Genomic DNA, 21843 nt, shown 5'->3' with positions numbered 1-21843 from the left:
CCATACTTCATTTCGCAGCTGAACCCAATTTGGGACTCCTCTCTGATAACGAGCATCTATCCAGCTGCCTGGAAATTGGCCTATGTACTGCCTATTCTCAAGAAACCAGATGCGTATCCTTTAGACCTCAAGAATTTTAGGCCTATCTCCCTTTTGCCAGCACCGGCCAAAATTCTTGAGAAGGAAGTCCAGAAGCAACTATCCAATTTCCTGGAGTCTAACAACTGTCTCCAGGACTCCGAATCTGGTTTTAGAAACGGTTATAGCACAGAGACAGCTCTTTTGGAAGTTGCAGAAATTGTACGTGAAGCGTTAGACCAGGGCTTCTCCGCAATGCTTGTGCTGTTGGATTTATCTGCAGCATTCAATACTGTGTATCATCAGATTCTTTTGGAGAGACTTAAGCACCTGGGAGTGACGGGAACCATGCTGGCCTGGTTCCACTTGCTTCTGGAGGGTCGGTCCCAGCAGGCATTTCTCTGCCTCCATGCGTCCTCACAGAAACCCCTTGTGTGCGGTGTCCCCCAATGCTTGGCTCTGAGCCCTACATTATTTAACGTCTATCTTTTACCCCTTGCAACTTTAGTCGAGCAATGAGTAGTGGGTAGTGAAAGTTGTACGCTATGCTAATGATACCCAGCCTGCGTTCTCTTTTCCAGAACACTCTGAGGCAGCTTTCACCAACTTTAAGCATTGCCTGAACAACATCTTGGCTTGGATGATGGATAGCTGCTTGAAATTAAATACCAATAAAACAGAGGTATAAGTTTTTCAATCAATCCTCTCCTCTGCTATCCGAGCTCTGATGGCTGTCAGAGCAAAACTCCCCGCCAATCCCAGTAGAATCAGCTAGGAATCTGGGGTTCAAATTTGACACAAACCTCTCTTGCAAGGCACAGATCTGCCAAGTCTCCTCGTCGTGCTTCTGGAAGCTGGGAGCCATGCAGAGATTTCTTTATCCCCTGCCTATTGACTGCAGGAAGACAGTAGTCTATGCAATGGCCACGTCCCTGCTCGACTACACCAATAGCCTATAAATTGAACTACCAGCTTATCCGATCCAAAGGCTGAAAACTATTCAAAATGCTGCAGCCAGACTTATTAGGCAAGTGCCTTTCGGCCACACACATCCCCCCATCTGCAGAGCCTCCGTTGGCTGCCTGTCAAAAGGAGGATCAAGTTTAAGGTGCTTTCCATTGCCTATAGAGCCACCAGAGATTGGGGCCTGTGCTGCTTGAAACGGAGAACAGCCATAACAACGAGGGGATTACCCCGCACTGCCATTACAACGCGGGGATTACAATGAAAGTCGTTACAACGACTTTCGCTGGAGGGCGCTGTTGGATAGGGAATAGTTTAATTTTCTATCCAACACCTTCCCTACTGTCAACGTGGGCTGGAGTTGGTATAGAAAATTAAACTATTCCACTATCCAGCGCCCTCCGCGTTGTAATCCCCGCGTTGTAATGGCATGTGGGGTAAAAGCCCGCGTTGTATTGACATACAACCCTTGAAACAGAGACTCCAGAAATATCACCATGATAGGGTTCTAAGATCTAATCACCAGAAACTGCTCAGGAATCCTCATTTCTCTAGGGCCAGGATAGGCGGTTGAGCTTTCTCAGTGAGAACTGCATCACTTTGGAATTCTATGCCTGTCCATCTTCGTAAATTAGAGTCGGAACTGGCAATTAGGAAAGCGCTGAAAACCTGGGTTTTCAGCCTCCTACAGCGCTCCCCTTTTACTCACTGCCATATCAGCTTTTAGCACCAGGATACCTCCATTGGAGGTAGCTGTGCGCTGTATAAATGTCTTTATTATTATTATTATTATTATTAGAATGGCTTAGGGTAATAACACCAGATTTGCTTAAAGAACCAGCATCAGACCTTCCTATTGCAAGAGCACAATGAATACCATTTGATAAACCGAAAGAGGGAACTAGATCACAGACAATAGTGGCATAGTTTCAAAATTCTAAGATGAAAGAAAAGACCCTAAACAAGGCAATTCAACTAAAATCTGTAAGAGCTGATCATTTTTCCTTTACAATGTTGCCAGATGTTTCCATTGAGACTTCTAAGTGACTGTGGGAGTTGAAGTAATTTGCTTAGAAGTTCTGTATGCATGGGGGAATACACAGGTTATAAGTCCTGCCAAGCTAAAAGTCGTATGGATTGGAAGATTCCGCATTTTTTTCCAGTTCTTTCTGAAACAGAATCCTTTTTCTCTACCATACACGTCTCATGAAAAACATTATTATAAGATCTGATTCTAGAAACAGAGCCCCAGGAATGGCCTTGGTTGCAAAAGAATCACACCAAACAGATCCATAAACACAGCATGATAGCACAGAAGTTTTCATAGGGTAAGTGCACTGAAGAGGGGTAGCTTTATGGGGAGAACGTATTTAGGGGTGGAGGCATAAGCATCTCTTGGGTGTTTTGGCACCGTCAAAAAGGGGTAGAAGTCAGAAGATCTGCATTTTTGTTTATGGTCTCGTTTTTTCTTTTTCTCCTTTATATATCTACTTTGGAATAGGGCAGTGGGGTCAATTAAAGTGATGTAATTTAATGTGGATATGATTAACCAGAAGTGGAAATATGGAACAAATTGGAATAGGATAAATATCATTTTGCCATGGCACACTTTTCAAGTAGTGCACCGGGTGCAAACAGGGGCTGTGTGCTGTCCTCAGGGCAGCAGCAAACTAGTGCTGCCCTCAAAGACTGAATTCAAGTGAAATGCAGAGCGGCTGCTTTAAAAGTGCTCTGTATTTCACAGTGCAGGAGCCATGCCACCTGCACTTTGAAGACGGGAGAGAGATCCCCTGCCGGCGGGTGTAGTGGATGACTGCACAAGCATGCAGGGGGATATCAAGGGACCCCCTACAACAGTAGCGGCTCGTGGAGGGAGTTCTGTGGGGCAGTGAGGTGGGGCGGGGGAGGGACAGGCTGGGGGTAGTAAACAATGGAATATGGATGAACAGAGGTAAATAAACAATTTCATAAATAAAACAAATTTCGTTGTGCGTTCTGCATCGTATTTTGCGTATTTTGTTTCATTTATTTAATTGTTTACTTACCTCCGGTCATCCATATTCCGGTGTTTACTAACCCCCACCCTGCCCCTCCCCCACCCGCCTCACTTCCCCACGGAACTCTCTCCATGGGCCACTAATGCCCTATAACACCCGTTCTCTTTTCCAGAGGGCCTCATTTAGGAGACGCACTGAAAGTGTGTCCTCTAAGGGCACATATGCCTTTCTGCCCACGGCCATAATATGGCGTAGGCGCAGAGCCAAAGTGATTCCCTCATTTTCATGAGGCCAAACCCCCATGCAAATGAGGGAATGTCCTCTCATGATCGAGCTGGCTCTACAAGAGTCCTAGCGCTATCTGTATTACAGCAGGGGGCGCACAAGGGTCTGCAGCCCCTTCTGTAATACCATTGTGCCGTCTGGGCACCCAAAGCAGGTGCACTTGTCCATTGCGCCCCCAGGGTAATATTGATTTCTTCCAAAGCAGATCCCTTAGGTTGATTGGTATGAGCTTCTGTTGACATTGATGCAAAGCTTTTTATTTACATATTATGTCATGGCCCACCAGAAGATCAAACTCAGTCATTACAGGAAATTAGTGAGGTGGCTATGAGCGTCCTATAATTATGGAAGGGGACATTACTTTTATACAGTTTTCAGAACCAGTTGCTTCTAAGGGGGCCAAACAACAGACTAGACCAAGAACAGGGTGATTATCATGACTTGTAAGTCTGATAATGGTTTAGTCGACCATTTGAGATAAGAGTTCCTGACTTCTAAGAATGATATCTATTTTTCTGAAAAGTTTAATTCCAGTTTTGTATTAGATTTTGTTTCTGGTCTCACAGAACTTAGAAGTGGCTCTTCAATTGTGGCAAACATCTTCTCCAACCATATACCTTTTAGTGTACAGATTAATGTTGATTTTAGTACCACTTTGAAAACCAGGTTGTCTTTTAATAGGGCTTTATTATTGATTGAAGAGTGGGTGTCTCAACTACCTGATGTATAATAAGGATTTTTTTTAATTAACCAGGGAACTTCTGTACTCTCGATTGTTTGGGATATGTTCAAAACCTCTTGTAGGAGGCATGCTACCACATATTCGGCTAAATTAACAAGATAGAGGATACATTTGTGCTCCTCTCTTCAAAAGGTAATTGAAACGGCGAGGGTTAGTGTGCAGACCTTTAATTTTATAGTGAACCTACATTATTTGACACAGGCAAAGCAACAATTAAGGGACTATTGCATTACAGCATAGATCTTAAATCAAAGAAGTAAATAAAGCGCTAAAATAATTATGAGGCGAATGAACATGTTGTGAAGCTCACCTCATAGGCTGCAAAATCTAAGGCCAAGAATAGTTTGAGAAAAGACTGACCCAGAGGCTAAATTGGCTTCTTGTGATCAAAGCTTCATACGCCGTTTTTTTTAAAGATTACAAAACAATGTGTCAAAATCATGATGAAATTCATATTGACTCAATTACTCAATAATTATAGGGGGTGTCGCTTCCTAAGCTCTTGGAAGAGAAAAGATCAAAGCTGGGTAAAACATTTTTGGAGTGTCTAGGAGGTAGTGCTAAATTTACAGGCAGTGATGGATAACCTCCAGATGTGCTCGAAGTGTTTTATCCTGAATTAGTGCAGGTACTGGTAGCCCTTCCTAATAATATACTTTAAGGTTAAACAGCTTCCACAGCTTTCTTTAAAGCAGTAATTGTCAGCACTTTATAAACATGGAAAGTCACCAAGGGATCCCAGTACATATCGTCCAATAAGTTTATTAAATTCGATTACCACCTTTTTACAAAGATCCAGGCTAATAGTATTACAACTCCTGCTTTAATACATTGTGAGGATCTGGGTGTACTATATGATATTGCTATGGGGCCTTATAGTGGAGTGCACTCGCAGATATCGTCTTGGGACAGTCAGGGTTATTTGCCTTCAGGTCAGCTCTTTTGTAGCTATAGTACAGTGAGGCAAGGCTTAGCAAAGGAACAATGTGTAAAGCATTTAACAGCACTAGACAAAGCAGTAAGAAGGCCATGTAACAAGAAAGAGACACAACAACAATTTATAATAATAGTGCATATTTTTTTAATTTATAAAGACCTTGATCCTTAAAATCCACTGGAAGGCTCCAGAGACACAGAATTTAGAACTTTTGATCAGTTTTAATTGCAACTGCAAGCAAAAATTGGCAAATGCAAAGTTTGAAAACCTTTGGAAAGTTTTGAAATGTTATTGCATGTGGTCTGGCCAGCCTTGAGTGGCCAAATCCAGCAGGTGTGAGGTACGGAGGGGGCATAAAGAATACTTGGTACAGTTACCTGGCCACCAAGGCATTGTTTAAGCAAGTTCCAAACTTTACAGGACAACTGCTATTGACTTCTATATAGTGGTCCTAATGCTGGGAGATACTGGATTAAAGATGTTGAAGGGATGCTCCACATGCTGTGCAGTCCACAGGGGTGAAGTCTGGTCAAGTGTTCGGTCCACAGGTGAGATGGGGCGACTCGGGCCATGGATCATGGGGACCCATAAAGTCCTCTATTCAGGGATCAAATGGCCTCTGATGCAGACCTTTCATTCTAGTCACAAAGTGGTCATGGTAGAAATCTTTGAAGGGGCTGGTGTCCACCTTGGGTGAATAATCTGGTCACAACCAACACTCACAGATCTATTTCTGAATTGTCATTTGGGGTGCCTGGTAGCAGCTGTGGCTACCTGAGATGCGACATGGACTCTTTCAGCGTTAGCATCCCCAGTGCTGGTCTGGGAGATCAGCTGACTGACCCTTTGAGTAACTGTTTTGAACTGAGGCTGGGAATCCACTTTTCCCCAAGCCAGGCAGGCAGAACAGGACCCAAACTCTGCTATCCCAAAGTGCAGCATGTGTAGTCACTCCAACATCACAGTTTCCCTTTGTGCGGTTCCAACAAATGCATAGTGGTTTTCTTCTCGCCCTTCTTCCAAGTCCAGTGAGTACTAACTTCTCTGGTGACAGGGGTTCTCATTATATCCCTGTAAAGTGCCTTTAGGTGACAATGCAGTCACTAGCCGATGGGCTAGTAGGTCCCCTCCTATCTGGTGACACATTTCCAGTGATGTGTGGCATCTGGCTATCCCAGAGTGTCTTACATGTCATCAACAACATAGCTGAAGTCTTCCTTGAGTTTAAGGAACTTGGTAGCCCACTTCTGGGGGTGTGGCTATCATGGGCTGACCATCCATTGAAAACGGGTTCTGAAACCAGTTTCCCCCCCTTTGGGCCTGGCTCCACCCTTTCTAGTGGAAACAAAAGGCTTTCTGAATGGGAGTGTTGGAGCAGCAGTCCTTCCAAGATGGCATTGCCACTTGATGCCTGACTTGTGGGCTGACACCCTTTGCAGCCCTTCTTGTGGGAGTGGGGGTCACACTTACAGTGCCTCAACACCCTTTGATCCTGGCCTGGGAGTCATGATACGTCTCTGCAGGCAGGCAGAAACCTGTCTTAGTCCCAGTGTATTAGTAAAGTCACTGGACTAGTAGGAGTAGGGTAAAAGAGTGACAACTTTCGCAAAAGTGTCCAGTCTTAAATGTGACAAAATGTTGACTGCTCTCTTGAGTTGCATTTGATGTCCCCTTTAATGTGATACCTTACATGATGTAGTTAGGTAGCCTCTGTTAGAAGTTACATGCATTGAAAAGCCAACCGTTAACCCTGCAAATAGCTTTTAAGGGTCTTTAACTGTCCCCAGCAAACACTAACACTTTTAAGTTTTGCTGTACAGCAATATTAAACATAAATGTCTGTCAACAATATACAGCTCCTTGCCTTATGGCTTTACAGGCCTGCCTTAGAGAAGACTTCTAAATATAGTTAGGAGATGTGTGCACTTTGTCATTAGTGGTAATGGCAAAGTTGTGGGTGCAGTGTATGCACAGCCTTGTCAATCTGCAGTGGCACCTGGAAGACATTGTTTCACTTTGTTACACGCGGAGACGCAAAGCCAGTCCTGCAGCTCTTGTGTCCTGTCTTACATGCCCTATGTCAATGGATACTATATACTAGGATCTTATAAGTAAGTCATCACAGGCCAAATGAGGACACCCAATTAAACATACCATTTTGTACAGGAAAGAGCACTGTCACGGAGATCTGGACAGCAGGCCTCAGTGCACTCTCAAAGTCGAAAACTAGATAGCAGTCCAAAAAGGTGGGGGAAACCTGCAAAAGGCCTGCTTACTCACATATATTTTTGTTTTTACCAAATAGATCCATCTCAGCCAATACAAAGTATGTTATTTAAGCAATTGATTATTTTTCTAAAAATAAAATTAATGCTCCAATAAGTATGTTTGATGCTGAGTAAGCGTTCAATCTGTTCTATTGGGTTTCATTGTTTAAACATTCTTGAAGCATATATATTTCCAGCTCAATTGGTAAGCTTTTAAAAAATATTTATAAACATCATGTTATTCGGTTTGGCCATATTAGGAATAAAATAGTCTTCTCAGTGGCAGAGCATAAGAATATTTTTGTATCATTGTCTATAGCTCCTTAGTTATTATTATAGAGGTGGACATCGACAGACATTCCTTGTTTGGGACATTCGAAGATAGAATTGGATCATGTGGTACATTTTGAATCAGTTAATGCAAAAAAGAATAATCAAATAGATAAATATGACAAGATTAAATTGTATAAATGTACTTTTGCTCTGTGTCACTTTATTTCATAATAAATGTGTTTGATTTAGAGATATATTAATATATATTAATATATAGTGGTATTTTAAGCTGTTACGATTAATTGTTGGCATTATAATCTAAGTTTTGCTGAGGAAACTGGAGATTGAAGTTCATGATAATTGCTAGAAACTCTTTTTTATGTATTTCCTTTTTATGCATGAATTTCTGACTAACTAATACAAATATTTTTAAAAAAAGGCTGAGGTCACAAGAATTACTTTTGATGTACATTTAGTTCGATAATTAAAGTTGCAAGTAAGTGAAAGGTCTTGAGTGTCATATGCATTTCCTATTAAAATTCTTGAAAAGGTTAGCTGGAGTTGTTTTATATCAACTCAGATATAAAACAGATATGCTAAGCAGTATGCTGGGTTAAATGTTGCTTCAATTTGGCAATAAAATGTATTTATTTAATCAATTCGCTCTTGCAGATTTACTTCTATACAACTATTATTTTTACAAAAGCGGGAATTCCGGAACAGAACATCCCTTACGTCACAATTGGCACAGGAGCGTGTGAGTGCATTACTGCATTAACTTGTGTAAGTAAGTTGGACTGGTTGGTGCAGAAAATTAATTTGATTGATTTTCTCAACATTTTTAAGATAGATTAGAGAGTAAAAGGATATGGGAAAACTAAGTTAACAGGTGAGATGTTATATTTATAGTGATATTTGCAGTGAGCAGTAATTATTATCATGCCCACCCGATGTAGTAATTGTGTTTCTTAAATGTATGTGGGATTATGAGTCAATTTGCTCTACACTTTGCTGATAGTTCATTTATATCTTAAGTGCAATCCAGTATTTTTTGTTTTGTGAATTCTGCAATGATTTGTGGAAAATGAAAAACAGTGTTATCCTTAGAAAGGACCTATGTTTTAAGATACCACAAAGTCAGTGAAAGGAAAAAATAAGGACATTATTATTTTGCTGAAGTGTTCATCAAATATGAAGGCATTCTGACAGCTTTTTTTAAAGCTAGTTAAATGGAGGTCTATACCATCAGGCAATTTGTTTAAACACACTACAACTGCACTTGGAAGCAGAAATATGCACTCCTTCAATCCAAGCGATCTTAGACATGCCACAGACTAGTTTTTAGAGAGCAAATCAATCATATAGATATAATGGGGGAAGACTACCATGACAGGCTTTTTCTGCTTCGCACTAAAAACGCATATATTTTGTATATATATTTTATTGAGTTCATATTTCTCTTTTATAAACAAATACTGCATTTAGTATTATTTGGACTTGCACCACATATAATATTTGCTTCATTAGAATTTGCTAGCATATTTATATTTATTTGCAATTATTTATACATATAGTCACATGATTTATAATGTCTTATAGAATTAATTTATTCTTGTATTTGAAATATTTCAATGTGGGACCTGCCCTTTTCAAAATAATCAAAACAAGTGTATTTAAGCTTGGTACAGACAGGCAAATTGCAGATAACAAAATCTTCTGCTGCTTGGGACCCTTGATTTGAGCAAGCACATTTGTAACGTCGTTCATGAAGGATACATCCAGGCACCTTCTGAGGATTGCATAACTTATTAAGTGCAGAGACAGACACTAACCTTCTCAATGCAGAACAATATGTCTGTTTCTCACTAATGTATTTAAGAGAGAAGCCACTTAAGAAATGCATACAGATCCTTTTGGTGTTAAGAAAAGTTAGCTTTGGGAAAGAAAGTAGGCATTGAAAAGCAGAGACTCAATCTTTCCATGCAAGGAAATTCTGAAAATACCATTATATTGTTGTACTTCTTTTCAATTCTTTATTTACTGTTTACTTTCATTGCCACTTTTGTGTTTATTTTTATAGTTACTATTATACATATTATTTGAACTAAAATTGGACAATGATTTTAAGGACTTTTTATTGATGTGTATTTTTGAGCGTGCCCACTCATTGTGAAATGAGGTTTTGGAACCTGCTAACAACAAACACTCCTATGAGTCTCAAAATACTTATTATTGCCCAGAACACACCCTCCGCATAATGCTCAAGTGGCTCAGTGGATTCATGGCTGCATAAGGATCTTGATAAATTGCACTATTTCTTTTGATTTTAGGGTATCTTAATTGAATATACAGGAAGACGGATTCTTATTATTGGAGGATATATGCTGATGGCATTTTGGTGCATCATACTTACAGTCACACTGACATTTCAGGTTTGTAAACAAGTTTACCTACAAATCATTATCTTGCAATATGGTGCACTTAGAGTTCTTTAAAACTTTAAATTGTAAAGTACAGTATTACAGTGGTGTAACCGGTTGCCTAATGAAGAGGAACTTTGTTGACTAAAACCGATACTTATGGGTTAGTGATGATTTCCTGCTGTAGAATTTGATCTTTCGTAGTGCTGTAAATGGAAGGCTATCACCAAACTAACTGATATTCATTATATTGATTGAGGAATTCAGAAAAAACAAGTCAGTCCTTCAGGATATTAGAATCTGAAATTTTTTTTTTTTTTTTTTTTTATTAAAAGTATTTTTATTGTTGCAGGAAACGATAAGAAGCCAAACATAATACATAAATACAGTTTCCAATATCTTTAGAAAGCATAAATTTACATTAGTTATGATTAAAGGGTTAGGATATTGGGAGACAAAAAAAGAAGGTAGAACCAGAACTAAAATATACAACCTCTGGACGGCCATAGTAATAAAGGATAGAAAAGTAAGCGAGGGAAAAGAAAAGAGAAAAAAAAGGAGCTAATTCACAAAAGCAAATAATAGTGATTTGATTTTCGCCCACATACATCTTCAACAGTCCCCATTTTTTATACATCAAAAAATTGTTTCCAGATCTTTTCCTTTCTAGCAAGAGTTTTTGGTCCTCTATATTTAGCGAGTGTAAGTTCCATAGTTCTGATTTCTATAACCAATGCTAGCCACTCAGCAACAGTTGGAGTGTTCTTAGAGATCCAAGCTCTCGCTATAATTAATCTTGCACAAGCTAACAGGATTGTTATGAGATCTTGGTTGGGACAGTTAGTCTCATAGATATCAAGTAAGACCAACTGGGGGGATAAATCCGGTAACTTAATCTGACTATCTTGAAGGTGTTTTGTGATTCCAATCCAGTAACTAGAATACGCCGGGCAGGAGTAGAGCATGTGTTCTATATCAGCAGCATAGGTGTTACACTTCACACATTTAGTTTTATCAGATATTTGGTTCCCTTGAGCCCAGGCAGAAATTCTCTGTGGAGTGTAATATAGTTCGGTGGTAGTCCTATACGATTGCAATCTTAAGTTGGAGGAGTGCACAACATCACTTATATGCGTTAAAGCTTTACTAATCTGCTCTGAGTTTATGTCCCGATTTAGCCGGCGAGACCACTTAGTAGCAATTTTAGTAGTATTTTCGCATTTATCTTTAGTTAAAAGTTGGTATCCCAACTTTATAAGTGATTTAGTTTTATCAGAATATATACACTCTATAATTTCGGACTGAGTAGCTGCTGTTATTTTCATTTTATTGATAAAAAAGTCTCTGAGCTGGCGATATCTATAATGCATATCGTTTGTTACGCCATTTAATATTTTCATGGTTTCAAAATCTAACATACCATTATTTCCAAATATATCGCCTAATGTGTTGATACCACAATTAATCCAGCGATACCCAGTCCCGTCCGAAAAAGTACCCGGAAGGCCTGGATTGTCCCATAGCCTGAGTTCAGTAATATAAAATGAAGTCTGACTGATGTGCATGATTTTCTTCCAAATGCTTATAGCATGTTTAGCAGTTTTAAATTTCACCCGCTTGTAATAATTTGGGTCATGTGTGCGGAGCAGAAATTGGTTAGAGTCAGTACCCAACAAGTATTGATAAAAGAATAGGCAAGACTCTTTCTTTAATAAGCTCCGAATTCGAAAAAAAAAGGTTGCCAAAAAATATAAATTAAAGTCCGGAAAAGCAAGTCCCCCTTTTGAAATTGGTAATGTCAAAAATTTTATGGCCCTGCGTGCCTTTTTATATCCCCAAATAAAGCTGCTACAAACGGCGTCTAATTTTTTTTAAAAAAGTTGGTTCGGTTGTAATGGTATGGCTCTAAACAGATAGAGTAGCTTGGGAAGTATTTTCATTTTGATCAAATTTAGTCGGCCTAATAGACTAAGAGGGATTTTGTGCCATTTTTTAAGAGTTGTGGTGGTTTCTTTTAGAAAAGTATCATAATTTGTTTCCAATATTTTCCCTACTTTAGCCATTAACTTAATACCTAAATAGGTAGCTTCTCTGCAAGTGTCATAGATATGGGTATCCGGAGTATAATTAGCTATAATTTGAGTTTTACTCACGTTCAATTTATAACCTGAGATTAAGCCATATTTTTGTGCTTCGTTAATAATTTCTGGCATAGCTTTATTAATATCACTCGTATAGATGGCTATGTCGTCAGCATAAGCCGTTAATTTCAAAGCAGTACCTCCATGAATCACTGGAATAATGTTGACTTGATCGTTTAGTGCATTTAGAAAAGGTTCTAAAGAAAGGGCAAAAAGTAAAGGGGAAAGGGGACAGCCTTGTCTTGTGCCTCTTGATATTTTAAAATTCGCTGATTCTTTATCTCCATAACTAATCAAGGCTAAAGGTTCATCATAAAGGGACATAACCCAATCCAGGTAAGACCCAGAAAGCCCCAATTTCTTTAATACTTCCCACAGATAATCCCACCCCACTCGGTCAAAAGCCTTTTCTGCGTCTAACAAAATCATACCGAGCGGGGTGTGTGTACCTTCGGCAACATCAAAGGCAATTATTGAAGTATTAACGTGTGTGGTAGTATCCCTTCCCATAACAAAACCGTGCTGTTGTAGATTAACAATAGAAGGCATACTAGGGGCAAGCCGATTTGCAAGTATCTTAGAAAAGATTTTAACATCAGTGTTAAGTAAGGAAATCGGTCGATAAGACCCACATTCTTTTTCGGGTTTCCCTTTTTTAAAAAAAACTATGATTTTCGCTATTTTCCATGAAGGAGGTGCTTGTTTGGAGACGCTAATTGAATTTATCACTTTCTCTAATAGGGGTAATAGTTCTTGAGCGCAAAGTTTGTAGAGTTCACCTGGTAAACAGTCTTCTCCGACCGCTTTCCCTGATGGTAAACTATCTATGGCCCGTTTTATTTCGTCTAGTGTTATTACAGAGTTGAGTTGTTGAACTGTTTCAGTATTTAGTAATTGAGATGCGGTTAAGTATTTTTCTAAATATTGTGCTATAGCTGATTTTGCAGGTAATGTCTCTGGTGTGTACAATTGTTGGTAAAATTTAGCAAACTGGTTTAATATTTGATCCGTTCTATCATATGTATTTAAGTCATTCCCTACTATTTCTTTGATTTTTGTTTTAGCTTTCCTATCCGCGGTTTTAAAGGCCAATAGTTTCCCAATGCGATCGCCACCTTCATATTGTTTAAATTTATACTTTTGTAATTGTGAAGTGTATCTTTCTCTCAATGTTTTTAATAAGCCTGCTTGTAGTTTCGCCAACTTTAGCCTAATACCTTCAATATTATTCTTTGCATATCTTGTTGCCTCTGCTAAGCATATTTCCATATTTCGTATCTCGTCTATTATTTGTTTCTTCTTGTGGCGGTTCTCAGTGTTTTGCCTAAATATGTATTGCTGGGCGAAGCCTCTAATACTGCACTTACATGAATCCCATACCATGTTTATATTGGCTGTATTACTATTGATTGAAATAAACTCCTGAATATGTTGCTTAAGTAGGGTAGAAAATCTTGTATCTGTTAATAAATGTCTCGGGAAGGTAAATTTTCGTGTTTCTTTAATTTGATCTTTAAACATAACTTCAAGTAATAGGGGATTGTGGTCGGAGGTAACTTTAGGGCAAATATCAATCACACAATTATCTAAAATTTGTTCTGAAGCCCAAATCATATCGATTCTTGAACAGGATCTATGCGGTACAGAGTAGTATGTGTAGCCTGCCTGAAGAGGATATTTTGATCTCCATATGTCTCTAAGATTATTCAATCTAGCTAATTCCAAGATTGCTGTTCTAACTTTATGCATTCTTTTGTGTTTGCTTTGCCCGGTGGAGTCTATTTTATAATTGATAGTGCAATTAAAATCCCCTGCTATTACCAATTCTCCTTCCCATTCCAATAATTCTAGACTCAATTCTTCAAAAACTCTTGGGTCATCGATATTTGGTCCATATATTACACAAAGTACTATTTTAAAATTATCACATTGCATCTGCGCAATTGCCCACCTCCCCCGAGCATCTGAGGCAGTTTTAGTTGTTACAAATCTAGCACCTCGTTGTATTAGAATAGCTACCCCTCTTATAGTCTCATCTAAAGTAGAGCATACCACCAAATTATAATTCAATTGTGAAAGCATCTTGCGATCTTGATAATTGACATGTGTCTCTGATAGCAAAACTATATTCGGATTATACATCTTAATCTCCTCCTTTACTAGATTTCTTTTATTTTTACTGTTTAGACCGTCCACGTTCCAACTTAGTATTCTTAATTTAGACATGTTGCTATCATGATAGTTATCCGGTACAAATTTCTCCCAACTATCTTTGCCCTTTTCATATAGATTAAGTTATCTTTACTGGACTTAAAAAAACAATCGAATCCTGCAATCCATTTTTTACCCAAGTTTTTTCCCCACCCCTGACCTGAGAGGTCAGACCCTCCCCTGCAAGGACCCCAGCCTTGCCCTCGCACCCACCCGTCCCTTAGGGGGGAGCGCCCCTCTATCTAGTGCTGCCGCTGAAAGGGCAGCAGAGTGAAAAAGCTAACATGATAATCTGCTCATGCCACAATTAAATTACTCCTTGTTTACTCATACTTTTTGTCTACAACAGTTTTAGCCTGTATTGGACTGTTTATTCTATTTAATTTTCATTCTGTTATTCCCTTTCATTTTCCCTAGAAAATTTTTCCAGAGCTTGTTCCGCATCTTCTAAATCTGTAAAAAAAAACACATGGCCATTTCGTATGACCTTGAGGCGAGCCGGTTCTTGGAGATAGGCCATACAACCCAAATTTTTGAAAGGATCTATCAGCTTCCTAAGCTCCCAGCGTTTGTCCATGGTGCCCTTGCTAAGATCCGACTTCACAAAGAACGTTAAATTGTCAACAGTCACGGGATTATTCGGCCTTGCTTTCAATGATACAGCTTGCCGCAGGAGAAAGTTACCAAAATAAATCAGGAACGGTCGAGGAAATTTACTGTTAGTATTTTTTTGTATCAAGGGCAGTCTATGGACTCTCTGCAGCTGTGAGTCCCAGTCCCAATCCGCAAGATCAGAAAAGGATCTCTGAAAGAGTTTCACCACAAATGTCATAGGATCAGACCCCTCCATTCCTTCTGGTATACCAAATAGCCTAAGGTTCTGCCTTCAAGCGCGATTTTCCAAATCCTCCACTTTGGCTTCTAGCTTGGAGACTCTTGAAGTATTCTGTTTTGCAGTTGCTGAGGTCTTATTAACATCTCCTTCCACTTCTACAATACGTTGTTTAATGTCTTCGATCTCTTTTGTCACTCCTCCCTGGCCTTGGCAGATGCTACTCATTGTTTCTTGCATCTTAGTGTTGTCTTCTCTAAGTTGCAGATATTGTTGTTGAATCTCCGCTCTTTGCTCTAGGAGAGTCTGCATTATTGATTCCATGAACGTCTTTGTTGGATCTGAAGCCTTAGAGGTATTAGGGAGATTAGGGAGATTGGAAGGATTAGTGGAGTCAGTGGAGTTAGGAAATTCCTGTGGGACCATTGGGTGAAAACTTGCTTCTGATAGCAGTCCAGAACCTGTTGATGTATCTTGGGTCTTACTAATAGAGTCTTCTGATCTCAGCTCTATATCATTTTCTCCAAGACTATTGCCTATATTTTCAATAGAGGTTTCTATGATCGGTATCTGTGTTTTTTTCAATCTTGACATTATAGACTCATTCTTCTCTTTCAGTTGTACAGGATCGGGGGTAACATAATCAGGATCTTGGTCACCGGACTCAAACATCTCATTATTATGTTCGGCGGGAAATGAAACAGTGTTGTCGATTGGAGTAGACGAGGGGATCGTACCTGTTGAGGGTACCCCAGATGCAGGCTCTGTATCGGTCATGGCTGAGGCTGAGTATTGCGGAGTCTCTTGGTTAATAGAGGCACCATCTTGGGTATGCTCGCTAGTAGTGTCGCTAGTAATGTCTATAAAGTTGTTTTTGCAAGCCCCCTGAGTATTGTGACCCTCGTCTGGGCTGGCACCTGACAATCTTAGAGCCATGCTCTTGACCCCTCCCTTCGCCTCAATCCATCTTCTCAGAGGGCTATCGTCAATTAGACGGCTTTTCTTATTTCCAAGGGCTTCCTTATTGGCTGTCTTAAATAAAGAATTTTTTTGCTTGGTTTTAACTTTCATCTTAATTTTCTTGACGGTAGTTGTTTTACTTGCTAGGTTTTTAAGTGCTTCTTCAACTCCCTCGTCTTCTGTCAGCTCTTCGTACTCTAAGTTCGAGTCTTCATCAGCTACAGCCGTGCTTTCCTGCGCTGAGCCCTCGCCATTTCCCTTCTCCCTTATTTCGATTAGGTCAATATTAGCACTAGCGGTAGCAGAGATAGATTCCTCCACCCTGTTTTTTTGATTACCTTGGGATTGGGCCGTAGATTTTGTCCCCTCTGAATCTTCTAACACTGCTGTTATTTGCAAGGTCGAACTTCCATCACTAGGAATAGTCACTCTGTTCACTACCTGAGTCTCCAAAACAGCTTCTGACACGTCTGAACATGAGACAGTAACAGAGGGCTCTTTATCTGTATCTGTATCTGAAATTTCCGCCACTGTTAAATTAGATCTAATGTTTTCTAATTCTTCTTCCTTTTTATCCGTATTATTCAGTTTTTTTTGGGTTTTGAGCGCAGTCAATCGCTCTAAATCCGGATCAGGCTCAATACAATCGCCGCTAGCAAGAGCGCTTTTCCCTTCCCCTTGTATCTTCTCCTCAGTCTCACCGGCCAGTTTGCTACTTTTCACTTTTGCTTTCGGCCCCCCGCTTTTATCCACACAGTTATTTTCCTGAGCAAGCTGAGCTTCCTTGCTGATGCTGGACCCCCCCACAGCTGCCGCCCCAGCAATCCCCGTAATTGCAGCCATTGTACTTGCGTTTGCGTTTGGGTGTCTGCCAGCCGGGGCGGTCTTCTTGCTCCGTGTGGTCCTCTGCCGGGCGGACATCGATTTCCCTGACGCCTCCGCCTCCGTTCGCTGTGGCTGCCTCTGTGTTCCTGTGAGGATTGTTTCCCGAGTCAGGTGTGCGATCAGCTGAGGTGAGCCAGCTCCGCCTCTGCCTCTGCCTCCCGGCGTGCTGACCGGGCGAGCTACCGCGTAGAACCAAACGCGGGAGGAGTTGCTGCAAAATTGAAGCAGTGCCCGTAACATTGAGCTTCGAAATTGACAAATAATGCGGGCAAGAACCGAGGTAAACCTCAGATTGTAGCAGATTGTAGCAGAGAATTGGACACTGCTCATACGTACTAGTTGTAACGTTCGGTGAGGTTTTTTTTTTCACTCGTGTTTTCACCGGGGCAAATCCTTTGTTATATTCCAGCAAAGATTAGATATGCGAATTCCTTTTTATCCGCTTCTCCGTTTTCTCCGATTTTTCGCTGCTCAAACAAAATCTTGGCAGAGCAGCATCATGTAGCGTCCTCACTCGGCGGTATCAGCCCGCCATCTTGACTCCTCCCGCCGCCAAGCCTCTGAAATTTTCTAGTAACACACAGATCTTTAACCCTGTACATTAATACCACATGCTATATTTCTTATGACTGAAAATGAATGCTTTAAAAAGCATCATGAGAGTGAAAGGTTATGTGAGTGCTCTAACTGTAGACTTAAGGATTTGATCCATTAAAATCGGAGATACAAGTTAAACCTAAAGTTAAACCTAGAAATCGGGGATACACAAACTGTCTTTGACAAATTGCATATCTTAAATTAAAAAAAAATGGCAAATTCATAATTTATTCATCAAGATAAGCAGAACCAAATCAGTTATGTTGAAAACTGGGGTTGGGATTCTGACAGGACATGAACAATGATAGCACATTCAGAGTTATAAAGAAATGTGTTTGTTTGAAGAACAAAAAAGGGAATTTCACTTGTACACATTAGTACCAAACCTCTATACCAGCTGATGATCATATTTGCAAACTATTAAGTACGCAACACCAAGGCACATGCTAAATTATTCATGTTGATTATCACTGGTCATTTTTGGCTTTGTATTGAATCATATTAATAAAAACACATTTTTAAAAAATTTCATATAAAAATGCATCTTATCTAACAAGAACATTTTATAAACAAGCAAAGTAGGATCCCATCTGCCCTCAACAAACTACACTGACTTCCTTGCTGGCCTGCATCACATTCAAGATCTGCTGTATCATCTAAAGTGTAGTTTTCAAGAAGACCCTGTTGTGCCTTGTCCATCAAGCACAGGGCAACAGATAAAGCTTTCATCTTTTGCACCACAAGAGTCTAGACCTACGAGCTCCTATGGGTGTGACAGACAGCTACCCTCTTGCCATTCTTCAAGGAGCTGAAGTCTTTTCTCTTGAGACAACATCTCATCACTTCCTGCAACCCATGTAAATCCTCATCCCAATGTACTCCTCACCATTCTCTCTATCTCCGAATACTTGTCTCACTTTGAACAGTGCTCTGAAAATTTGTAGCTAGAATTAGGCTAATTACATCTCACACATATTTAAACACATGCACACAATTCCGGTCAGTTACCTACCCCTCTTATTCATTAAATTGATAGAAAATGTTCTGCATCTTAGTTGTTAGCATTGATTGATTAGCACTCTAGCCAAATTTGTTTGCACATTTAGGACCTGAATTAGAACTTTGTGGATCGTTTACATAGTGACGGATATCCCGTCCGCTGAAATATAAATCCCATTACCTCTTATGGGATTTATATTTTGGCGGACGGGATATCCTCCCTGTTGTGACGGAGTAACCCGTCCACTGAGTTCTAAATCAGGCCCATATTCCTACATGGTTCAATCATCATCAAATAGCTTTTATTTCAGTTAAATTAACCATAAAAAGCACAGTAACATACAATATAACAAATATTAAAAATTTACAAAAAAACATAGGATGCAACAAATTCAAATCAATTGCTCATTTAGGTTGGTGTTATTTCTACATCAATAGAATTAAAACTACTGAAACATTTTAAAAAAATTATCTTTTGTTCATTCTATTATTTTAAACCTTCAGACCATTCATCTGAACTCCTGTTTGACCATGCTCCCTCTTGTTCTAAACCCTGTCCTAGGATATCTAGTGAGCTAATATTCATAACCTCTACAGTTATATTTAAGGCTATTTTGGTCCTTTTGACCAATCCCCCAGAGTGCCTCCCTCTTTTGGAGGATACTGCAGTGACCTTAAGTGTCCTGTACCCCATCTTGTGTGGTGGCCCAATCAACACAGTTTCATGATTGCCCCATTTATTCCTGCCAATCTGGGTCATGCAATTTAAATTTTTAAAATTAAAATGTAATTTTTAATTTTGTGACTGCTGAACTCGTAATCCGGCCCAATATATTTATAGATGGGGTTATTAACTATGCAATCCAACTAAATCATAAATATTAAGAGAAATGTAATTCAAGTTTCAAAATAAAAAATGTGATGGCTAATTGAAATTGGATATGGTAAAAGAGAGTAAATGCACAAGAGAAAATATAGGGAAAGAGAATAAAAACATAAAAAGAGAAAGAAGAGCAGAGAAATAATATTTTCACTCATAAATTGTCATCTCAATGTGAATAAGAATAGCTGTGACATGTTCACTAATCATAAAAATAGTTAAAACTAAAATGGCAACATATTAATTACAGGATTGGTGACTTCATCCAAGAAAATATCTAAGAATCTCTTCCTGCAGTCTACACAAAGATTCTTTGTTATGGGGAGCACCAACAAAACAATCTTATGAATAGAAAGAACATGAGCAGTTTAGTTTCACAATCAGATTAATTTGATATCAATAAATGTATACACCTTGGCATGCAGGTATACATTTTGGAATTGTCTCTGCTGTCTCCATACAGGTTTTTATCTCGTCCCATACTTCTCCCTAATTGTAGCCATAGTTGCCCTTTTCTTAAAAAATTGGGACCTTGGTGATATGAGAGGTATAGCGAGTGAGAGCAGCATGTGAAAGTTGAGAGAATTTCAAAATAAAAATTTCAAAATCACATATGTCCCTTTCCTTGATCAGGTTACAATTCAATTAAAATAAGTATTTTCATATCTATGGGGATACTCGTGCAGAGAAGAGCTGGACATTGCTGCTGAGGGCTTCTTGAATCCATACCTCACGGAACCCGCTTCGCGGGTCCTGCAGCGCTATCCTGAACTGCTGGGCTGAGAGAGGATCACCACCGAGCAGGCAAGGCTGCGAGCATCAGGGGCCGGACTTCGTGTCCCAGAAGTCTCGGCTACCCTCGCCTCCCGCCATCGGGCCGCTCTCCTTGCTTGCCACGCCCCCTCCCACCGTAAAAAGGACGCTGCACCTGGACGTAGTAGGATACTCGTGCAGAGACGAGCTGGACATTGCTGCTGAGGGCTTCTTGAATCCATACCTCGCGGAACCTGCTTCGCGGGTCCCGCAGCGCTATCCTGAACTGCTGGGCTGAGAGAGGATCACCACCGAGCAGGCAAGGCTGCGAGCGTCAGGGGCCGGACTTCGTGTCCCAGAAGTCTCGGCTACCCTCGCCTCCCGCCATCGGGCCGCTCTCCTTGCTTGCCACGCCCCCCTCCCACCGTAAAAAGGACGCTGCACCTGGACGTAGTAGGATACTCGTGCAGAGATGAGCTGGACATTGCTGCTGAGGGCTTCTTGAATCCATACCTCGCGGAACCCGCTTCGCGGGTCCCGCAGCGCTATCCTGAACTGCTGGGCTGAGAGAGGATCACCACCGAGCAGGCAAGGCTGCGAGTGTCAGGGGCCGGACTTGGTGTCCCAGAAGTCTCGGCTACCCTCGCCTCCCGCCATCGGGCCGCTCTCCTTGCTTGACACGCCCCCCTCTCCTCTCCTCTCATTGACTCACACATTTAAGGAAAGGCACTCTCACGCGGCGCGGGAGCGCGACCGGCAGAAGCCCGGGACAAGGGCGGGACCGTCTGTGGCCGTCAGGGGCCGAAAGAGGCCGGGCCGGGCCCACTCTCTTCCATTTGAATCTTCTCAAATCCAGCTGAACTGAGGAACTGATTACGGTCATGCCCTCACCGGCACCATGTGAAACCCCATCAAGGGCGGGGGGAAGCAACACAGGGACGCTGGACAATTATTTTAAATCCGCCAAAGGAGATGGGGGTAAAGAAAGCTCCTTGGAGAGGCGAAGCGCAGAGCGCCGTCGCTCAATAGAAACTATGAAAAGTAGACCCCTTACTGAGATTATCCCGTATCCCCTTTCCCAAGAGGAAGGTATCTTTACTGATAGCCAAAACCTACCAACCCAAGAGGACTTTCCCTTACTATTACGGGAAACCAGAACTACCCCTGGTATACTGCCTGAAAAGAACATAGAGATCACTCCATCCTTAATATCCAATAGGGCAGTTGACTTGGTTACCCAAACCCCCCGCCGAACAAAAGTAAGAAAAGTAAGCCAAAGCAAAGTGTTGTGGTGGACCTGCATGGGCCTCCACCTAGCAAACGCAGAAGGAAGACACGGGGGGGCAGGGAAAAACCAAACTATCCCACTTAGATTTTGGAAAAAAACATAAATCCGTACTCCTCCCTGGCAGGGACAAGGATATTGTGCATATTGCTACCTCCCCCAAGGATTCAAGCGCTATCACTGTTGCTAATTCGTCTAATATAGCCCCCTCTCTCACATCTTCAGGGAGTATAGAATTCTTACTTCGCTCACTCCTGCAGCCCATTAGTGAAAGCTTGAAAAAAGTCGAGATCAGGCTTACCATTTTAGAGGCATCTCTTACTACCTTGAACACCTTA

The 21843-nt window shown here is 40.7% G+C and overlaps 1 protein-coding gene across 2 annotated transcripts in view; it reads left to right on the top strand.

Moving 5' to 3' along the window:
- LOC147679581 (solute carrier family 2, facilitated glucose transporter member 11-like) overlaps positions 1–21843 on the top strand; it is a 318984-nt gene that overhangs the window by 259343 nt on the left and 37798 nt on the right. For both annotated transcript variants that reach the window (XM_086943164.1, XM_086943165.1), the window contains exons 8-9: positions 8215–8325; positions 9873–9974. In XM_086943164.1, coding sequence (XP_086799290.1) covers positions 8215–8325; positions 9873–9974 — 213 coding nt within the window. The remainder of the gene's footprint in view (positions 1–8214; positions 8326–9872; positions 9975–21843) is intronic.

Source organism: Lissotriton vulgaris, chromosome 11 (genome assembly GCF_964263255.1).
Source record: "Lissotriton vulgaris chromosome 11, aLisVul1.2, whole genome shotgun sequence".
Taxonomy (NCBI): Eukaryota; Metazoa; Chordata; class Amphibia; order Caudata; family Salamandridae; genus Lissotriton; species Lissotriton vulgaris.
The sequence above is the reverse complement of the archived record's forward strand: the minus strand, read 5'-3'. Positions and strand labels throughout refer to the sequence as shown.